This window comes from Hydra viridissima, unplaced genomic scaffold (genome assembly GCF_058129835.1).
Source record: "Hydra viridissima isolate aposymbiotic clone 2 unplaced genomic scaffold, HvirCarnegie_v1 scaffold_3, whole genome shotgun sequence".
Lineage (NCBI taxonomy): Eukaryota > Metazoa > Cnidaria > Hydrozoa > Anthoathecata > Hydridae > Hydra > Hydra viridissima.
Window position 1 is genome coordinate 2,332,620 of NW_028324302.1, and position 9,396 is coordinate 2,342,015.

At 31.1% G+C, this 9,396-nt stretch overlaps 2 protein-coding genes across 2 annotated transcripts; both read left to right on the top strand.

Annotated features, from left to right (window-relative positions):
* The first annotated feature begins 4,570 nt into the window (after positions 1-4,570).
* On the top strand, positions 4,571-4,891 carry LOC149890578 (paired box protein Pax-2a-like). The gene has a single exon (XM_090081935.1). The coding sequence runs from the start codon at positions 4,571-4,573 to the stop codon at positions 4,889-4,891; it is 321 nt and encodes a 106-aa protein (XP_089938061.1).
* Positions 4,892-6,113: 1,222 nt separating this feature from the next.
* LOC149890579 (protein adenylyltransferase Fic-like) lies at positions 6,114-9,114 on the top strand. The gene is made up of 3 exons (XM_090083299.1): positions 6,114-6,490; positions 6,632-7,276; positions 8,123-9,114. The coding sequence occupies exons 1-3, from the start codon at positions 6,274-6,276 to the stop codon at positions 8,608-8,610; spliced, it is 1,350 nt and encodes a 449-aa protein (XP_089939425.1). The 5' UTR covers positions 6,114-6,273; the 3' UTR covers positions 8,611-9,114.
* Positions 9,115-9,396: the final 282 nt, after the last annotated feature.

Consider the following 9,396-nt stretch of genomic DNA (forward strand, 5'->3'; position numbering starts at 1 on the left):
CTGTCTAAGATTATAAGGATGGACATTAACTTTACTGATTATGAGCCTATTAGCGGTTCTTCCTACATGGAGTTGCCTAAAGAGCTGAAAGACAAAAAGACAATCATCAACATGGAAAACAACGACAATCAATGCTTTAAATGGTCAGTCGCTCGAGCGTTGAATCTGAAAAATACGCATAACGAAAGAATTGACAATGATCTTATTTTAAAATCAGAAGAGCTGAATTGGGATGGAATGGAGTTTCCTGTCAAGATCGCTCAAATTAAAAAGTTTGAGAAAAATAATCCTGACATTAACATTAACGTCTTTGGGTATGAAAATGAAAAACTTTATCCTTTGCGAATATCTGAATTTGTTGATCGAAATCACTGTGTTGATTTGTTGTTTATTTCAAACGAAGACACTGACCATTACTGTCTTATTAAAAGTTTAAGCAGGTTATTGTCTACACAAACATCAAAAGGTAAAAGAAAACAACATTATTGCAGAAATTGCTTGCAAGGCTATGATCAAGAAGAAAAGCTTCAACAGCATCAACCTTATTGTTATGACAACGATGCAGTAAGAATCGAACTTCCTAAAGAAGGGACGACTGTTCAGTTTAAAAACTATAACAAGTCTATGAGAGTTCCATACGTTGTATTTGCTGACTTTGAAAGTTTTATCAAACCCATCGAGGATAACACTGAATATAATAATAAAGAGTCATACACCAAACAATACCAAAAGCACGTTCCAAGCTCCTTCTGCTATTATATCAAATGCTTTGACGATAACCTTTACAAGGGAAAACCAGTCATGTACACAGCTGAAAGCGATGAGGATGACGTAGCTCAAAAGTTTATAACCATGCTTGAATCAGATCTTATAAAGATTCTTAACAAGATTGATTTAATAAAAAAGAAAGTCATGACTGTTAAGGATGAGAAAGATTATGAATCTGCAACCCTATGTCATATTTGCGAAAAAGACCTTAACGGTGACAAAGTCTTAGACCACTGTCATTTGACTGGAAAGTATCGAGGAGCTGCTCATAACAAATGCAACTTGGATTATAAACTTCCAAAATTCATACCCATCATTTTACATAATTTGTCTGGCTATGACAGCCATTTGTTCATCAAGAAATTAGGTGGAAAGCTTAATTGCATACCCAACAATGAAGAAAAATATATCAGTTTCTCGAAAAAAATCAAAGTGAGAGAATTTACTGATAAGAAAGGTAAACTTCAGGAAGTATGGAAAGAGCTAAGGTTTATCGACAGCTACAGGTTCATGAGTTTCAAGTTAGAAGATCTAGCTAAAAATCTAAACAACGACCAATGCAAAAACGTTGCTCAATATTACTCTGGAGAAAAGTTTGATTTATTAAGAAAAAAAGGAGTTTACCCTTATGACTGGGTGGACTCGATTGAAAAGTTCTCCGAAACGCAATTGCCTCCTATTGAATCATTCTATTCCAAACTGAATGATGAGGGAATAAGCTGTGAAGACTATGCGCATGCTCAAAACGTTTGGGATGTATTTGGATGTAAAACGTTTAAAGATTATCAAGAACTGTACAACATGTCTGACGTCTTGATACTTGCTGATATCTTTGAAAATTTCAGAGACACTTGCATGGAATATTACAAGCTTGACCCTGCTTGGTATTACACCTCACCTGGTTTGGCTTGGGATGCTATGTTAAAGCTAACTGGAATTCAGTTAGAGCTTCTGTCTGATATTGATATGCTTAATATGATAGAAAAAGGGATACGTGGTGGAATTTGCATGATCAGCAAACGACATGGAACTGCTAACAACAAATACATGCCAGACTATGATCCTTCAAAACCTTCTAAATTCATTCAATACTTAGACGCAAATAATTTATATGGATGGGCTATGTGTAAGCCTCTTCCTTTTAGAGGATTCAGATGGATGACTGAAGAGGAGCTCGCTAATTGGAAATCCATGCCTTGTATTCTCGAAGTGGACTTGGATTATCCTAAAAGTCTACACGATTTACACAACGACTATCCTTTAGCTCCTGAAAGACTAAAAATTAATAAAGTGGACAAGCTCGTTCCTAATTTAAACAACAAAGAAAAATACGTCATTCATCATGAAAACCTAAAACTCTATGAACGACTTGGATTGATCACTACTAAAATTCATCGAGGTGTTACCTTTGAAGAAGAACCTTTCATGAAACAATACATCGATCTCAACACCACATTAAGAGCAAAAGCTAAAAACGAGTTTGAAAAAGAATTTTTTAAACTCATGAATAACTCTGTCTTTGGAAAAACCATGGAGAATATTCGAAAGCATGTTGATATTAAACTAATCACCACAAGAAAAGAAGTCTTAAAATTGTCAAGAAAACCTAACTATGATAGAAATACCATTTTTGATGAAAACCTTGCAGCGGTTCATATGAAAAGAACAAAACTCTTTTACAACAAGCCTGTTTACTTAGGACTAAGCGTTCTAGACATCAGCAAAACCCTCATGTATGAACATCACTACGACTACATGAAACCTAAATACGGGGATAAGCTGAAATTACTCATGACTGACACTGACTCGCTCTTTTATGAAATAGAAACGGAAGACTTTTACAAAGACATTGCTAACGATCTTGAAACCAAATTTGACACAAGCAACTTTTCTAAAGACCATCCTGCTATTGAAAACGCTGGGTTTAAAGTAGGGTTAAATAATAAGATTATCGGCATGTTCAAAGACGAGGCCGGTGGAAAACTAATTAAAGAGTTTGTTGGGCTTCGTCCTAAGCTCTACTCTTACAAAACATATGAAAAAGAAGAGAAAAGATGCAAAGGGGTTAAAAATAAAGTCGTTCAAAAACACATCACTCATCAAGATTATAAAGACTGCTTATTAAGTGGAAATGAAAAGCTTGCAGCTATGAACGTTATCCGATCTCATCATCACGATGTTTACACCGAAGAAATCAACAAAGTCGCACTCAGCGCTAACGATGACAAAAGACACATCTTGCAAGACGGTATTCACACCCTAGCCCTTGGACATTACAAACTAAAACCATGCTTTACATTTATGAACTATGATCAACTCTTCAGTCTAGAATAAATTACGAAAAAGATACAGTTTTATACTTCTTTGCAGGTTCCGGCATGATATTAACAATGAGATGGAAATCTAATAACATTTTTACATTTTAAAAACACAATACCATCTTGAATTCCTTAAGTATGGAAAAGTATCAATGTCCCAGAATCCGCATATTGTAGTAGTTTTATCTCATGAATCTCAAAAGAATTGGAACAATTATACTCATAATTTTAATGAGTAATTGATACGAAAATTTTTCAGAAAAATAACGCATGCAGATGGAATGCAACTTCTTACGGCTTTAAACCCTTTAATAATTAGAGCAATAAACGCTGAAATTGACCAAAAAAGCCAAAGATCTATTGTTATTGCTTTTCTACTTGATAAAAAAAAGTATTAATATAGGTGTGTGCCTTCCTTTTAAGAAAATCTTTTATCTTGGCCGTCTTTCCTGCAGTTGCCAACAACTTCTTTCATGCTTGATAGCCTAATGTGTTAGAGTGTTTCTATCTAAAAAACCAACGTCGAAAAAAACTTCTCAAAATGGTGTCTTAAAAACTTATCCACCTTGGTAGATATGGCTATTACGTGTGCTTCACCCTACAGAAAGAAAAAAAAAACACTTTAAATATGAAGAAGTTACAGATTTGCGTCCAAAAAGCTGTCGCAAACAGTATCGGGCATTATGAAACGTCTTTGCACGACAAAGAGATTTGGGTATATTATGTCTCTTTTTCTGGCAGAAGCAATCTGCCGTAATAAAATTTCACTTCTCGAACCATATTTATTGAATTAAAACATTAATGTTAATAAGTAATCATTTGCACCTCAATGTAATACTCATGTAAGAAGTAAAGATTTGTGAAAGTTAACTATAAGCGGACTTTATGGGCATAGAGCCTGCTAATGGAACAGAAAATATTTAAAACTTTACCATGATGCAATATAAAACACTAAACACTTGAAACTGGACAATTTGTTAATCTGTTACTGGGAGCTTATAGTTATTCTATTCTAGCTGATTACATTTTACCCAACCCAATGATATTAACTAAGGGTCTGCATATCGTTTCATTTCCGTAATGTTATCATTCCGATATGATAGCGGAAAAAAAAAAGTGTCGTCGGAATAATTACAACAAAAAAACGGTAAAAAAATTTTATTCGATATTATAGTTGGTTTAAATCTCGGTATATAACGGAACTCTCTTCTATCCGATGACACTTTTTTCCGCTATCATATCGGAATGATAACGATACGGAAATGAAACGATACGCAGACCCTTAATATTAACATACAGTCACGATCAAAAGTTTGGAACATTTAAAAAATTTTCATAAATTTGAAAATTGTGTTTAAATATGTTTTTTTTAATTGAAAATTTTGAGTATTAATATTATATGGATGCATAATTTATGTTATAAACATTTAAATTTGTTTTAGTCATAGTGTGTTGTTATTTTAGCAAAAAATAAAATAATAATTATGGGAAGAACTAATGAATTAACTACAGAAAAACGTGCTCAGATTGCTATTCTAAGTGAACAAGGATTGACACTGACTTCTATTGCTGCACGTTTTAATGTAACACATAGCTGTATTATAAAAACATTGAAGAGATATCCCGAAACTGGTGATTTTAAAAGCAAAGCTAGAACTGGACGACCAAAGTTAACTACAAAAAGGGCAGATAATCGCATGCATCGTTATGCAAAAGCATATCCATTTGCCAGTGCTTCTGAAATTTCATCTGAGGTATTCCCCACAGGTGTTGCACCAAGTGTTGTGATCATTAGAAGACGTTAGTGAAAACAATTTCATTTAAAGAGCATGTTCCAGCAAAAAAAACTTTGCCTTTCTCAAAAAAATATTAGAGACCGTATAGCCTTCTGTCAGAAATACAAGGACTGGTCAGCGAAAGATTGGGAGAATGTAATATTTAGCGACGAATCATTAATCGAAAAATTTGGTGGTCGTTCTACAAACGTTAGGCGCGCACCTTGTCAACAATACAACCCCAAATATTTGCTTTTGACTGTAAAAAATTGCCCTAAAATCATGATATGGGGTGCCATTGCAGCAAATCAAAGTGGCGGTTTATGGTTTATGCCTCCTAACGCCACAATAAATAGCCCTGTTTATCTTGATATACTTCAAGAAAAACTTAAATTATTCATGAACATCACGAATACCAACAAGTTTCAGCATGACGGAGCACCCTGTCACTGGGCCAAGCTTGTAAGCAGTTGGTTACGTGAGAAGGGGCTGATGTCATTGGCCCCTGGCCTGGTAATTCACCGGATTTGAGATAGTTCCAGTAGTTTTCAATCCCATTGAAAACTGCTGGAACTATCTCAAAAACGAAGTCCAGAAACTGCCTCCCTCATCTTCAGATGATCTTCAAGAAGAAATTAAGCAGGTATGGACTAAACTTATGACTCCTGAATATTTGAGAAAACTCATTCATTCTATGCCTACCCGCCTAGCTAATTGTTGCTTTCACAAGGACACCATACCAAATATTAAATTCATAAAACCTTTACTAATAGTTCAAAGTTATTATTTTTGTCAATTATCATCGTTACTAATATATTTTGATAAAATAAATGAATAATTTAATGAAAACTTTTTTTTTTTATACAATGTTCCAAACTTTTGATCCTGACTGTATATCATTGACCCAACCTGATACATTTCGCGAGGTTAGAATTATTTTGTTCTATCTCCAAGTTTAAATGTTGGGAGGAAGTTTTTGATTTTTTCTTAAAGTAAAAATTGTTTAAAGTTTTAACTTTTATTTTTAAAGAAATAATAACTTATACTTTAAATAATTTATGTTTAAGCAAATTATTTAGAAAAAAAATTAAAAAATAATACGTATTTTAAAAGTAATTATTACTAATTAAAATTAATAACTCATTTTCTTCCAACTTTTAAAATTGGAGATAGAACAAAATAATTCTAACCTTGCGATTTGTCAAATATTAAATCTAGCGTACCGGCAACCGAAAAAGTAATCAAAACAGTCATGAAATCTTCGAAACTAATTTTGCTTGAGAGAGTGGAACAAATTAATTTTATATTTTAGATAAAAAAAAAAAAAAAAAAAAAAGAAAAAAAAAAGGGATTTCTTACGTGCTTTTCAGTAGGATTTTAAAAGTTTTATGATATGAATTACAACGAAGAAGATGATATTGAAAAGAACACTCTTATGCACCAGTTTAATCCTTTTGGCAGTGGTTTCGTACATGGTTTTGAAGTTAGATTTAAATGAAATTCTGTTTTGGTTAAATATTTCTAATAAGTACCCAAACCGAACTTCCCTTGCATTACTAACTATAGTTGATGATAAACATGAAGTATTTGATGTTAGTGCGGTACCACAGAGAGAAATACAAAATGAGGGTTTGACTTTTTAAAAGATTTTCTTCTATTATATTGTAATTGTCCTTACATTCTGTTGATTATAAAGTATATCTAAAACTCTGAAGTATTATATTACTCTTAATTTGTTATTTCATGTTTCTAAACTTTTTTTATATATAGGAATTGCATTGGAAGCAAATACTATCATGCAGAAAGCATTAAGTCTTCACCATGAAGGTGATAATGAAAAAGCTATCAAGCTTTTGAAACACTGTAAATCTTTAAGTCCTAGAAACCCAGATGTTCTTAATGCATATGGAGAAATAATAGAGCCACGTGATATTATAGATGCAGACCATCACTATGCATTAGCTTTAGTAATTTACCCTGGTCATCTTCGTGCAAAGGAAAACAAAAACAGATGTTCATCTAGGGTTAAAGCTAAAGATATGGAGATGTTGCAGAGAATTGAATCAAAACGCCTTGCACTAATGGATATCCCAGAAGGAAATGCTGCATTAACACGAGCTAAACTTGAGGCATACTATAGGCATATTTATCACACAAACGGTATTGAAGGTAATACTATGACTTTATCAATGACAAGAGCTATTTTAGAAACAGGTATGGCAATTGGGGGAAAAAGTATTTTAGAACACAATGAGGTGTTAGGAATGGACTCTGCACTTAAATATATAAATGTAACATTAATCAATGAACCTGGTCCTGTTAATCTTGAGCATATTTTGCAAATACATAAGAGAGTACTAGGTCATACACACCCACTTGATGCTGGTTTATACAGACAAGAACAAGTGTATGTAGGTAAATAAGTATTTAAATCATTATTTTTTTAAATGCTAAAAGAAAGTTAATCTAACTTTATATTTATCCAATTTATTATTTAAAAATTGGATTTATTTCAATTAATTTTAATACTGTTGCATCCAAAAAGCACTTTTTTAACTAGTTGAAAAAGATGAAAAAAATTTTTTAAGCAAAAAAACAAAACAACTGAAAAAACATTTTTTATGTGAAAACACCATAACTTGAATGTTTTTTTAAATCACATAATGCCTATGTGATAGAAATCAGCTGTTAAAAATAGTGAGCCACGTAATAGCAAAATATCTTGCAATTTATTTACCAACTATTTATATGTGGCTCATATACCTTTACTAAAATATATTTTATTGTTTAAACAGTGGTTTAGATATGCCTAGTTTTGCATATAAAATTAATTAATCATTTTCAAGCTTACTACTTATTGCCTTGTTTATTTATGATCTAAACTTGTCAAGTCCTGTAGACTTGATATCTGATTTTTAATAAACACATCCACTTGAATTTTATTTTTAAAGTTTAAAAAATATTACTTTAAAAATCAATATTACTCTAAAAGTAATGATCACAAAAGAAATATACAGAAATATAGTGAAACATCAAGTGTTACTGTCTGGTAAGCAATTATTTGCTAATCACTTTTTTTATGCATGATAAGGATTGCAAAGCAGTAAGATTGATAAAAACTATTTTGGGAGATATTATAACTTTTTGGGAATGTAATTACTATTAAAATTATATATATATATATATATATATATATATATATATATATATATATATATATATATATATATATATATATATATATACATATATATATGTAAGGTGATCACATTCCCCCAAATCCTTTGGATATGGTGAAATATTTGGATGCATTTCAAAAGTGGTTATCATCAAGTGATGTGACATTGCTGCATCCCATAGAGTTGGCTGCACTAGCTCATTACAAACTTGTTTACATTCATCCATTCATTGATGGTAATGGGCGTACATCACGCTTGCTTATGAACCTATTTCTCATGCGAGCTGGCTACCCACCAGTTATTATACGTAAAGAACAAAGATATGAATATTATGAATTATTGCAAACTGCAAATATGGGGGATGTTAGACCATTTATACGGTTTGTTGCACGGTGCACTGAAAATACTTTAGATGAATATTTATCTTCCATAACTGTGCGTCAAATAAATTCAGATTCAGACTCTTCAGATAATAATGCTCACCTCATGGAGTGTTTCAATCCGTTTAACCAAGCTTCTTCATTGACACAAGAATCGACTTTTAATAGAAAGTGTGCAGAGATGCGATAACGATTTTTGTTATAAGTAAGGTAGAACTTTTTCATAAACTTCTATCTTTTTTTTAACTTTACAAAGAGCTTCTGAAAAAAAAATGTGTAAAAGGTTTAAATATTTTGTTCAATTTCTTACATTCTATTCTTTGATATTATACAAAAAGTACTTTTATTAAATTTAGTTTTATACATTTCTTATCTCTAAAAAAAAATTTTAATTAAAAAAAAAAAAAAAGAAATTTTTTGATAGGTTTGAGGTGTTTAATGGTTTACAATTTATGAAGATAACGTGATAAGTGATAATGATAAGTTATTTTAAAAGTTCATAGAATTTCAGTTGTATGTATAAGAAAATTTGTTTATATGAAAATATGAATACATATAATTTTTTTGATATGTCAAACCACTGCTGGTTGGAATGGTGATAATTATTTATTTGTAAATATTATTTCTGTTTTCTTCACCAACTGTTATTTTATTGTGGGGCACAATTTTTAGATAAATCTGATAACATTTAAAAGATGCATTCGTATTTGTATTATTTGTCGTTTTTAATGTTAAGTTATTTAGAATTTTGAAACTTCTATAAAATTATGTTGGACAAATATTAATCAGAAATCAAAACAATTGTGATTTATTTTATATCTATATCTATATATTTGATTTATATTATAAATATATGTGTATTATTGATAACATTCACTTTGGTTTCTGATTACAATTTTTTGATTATTTTCTAATTATTTTCTATTTATTTTCTAGTTTATATATATATATATATATATATATATATATATATATA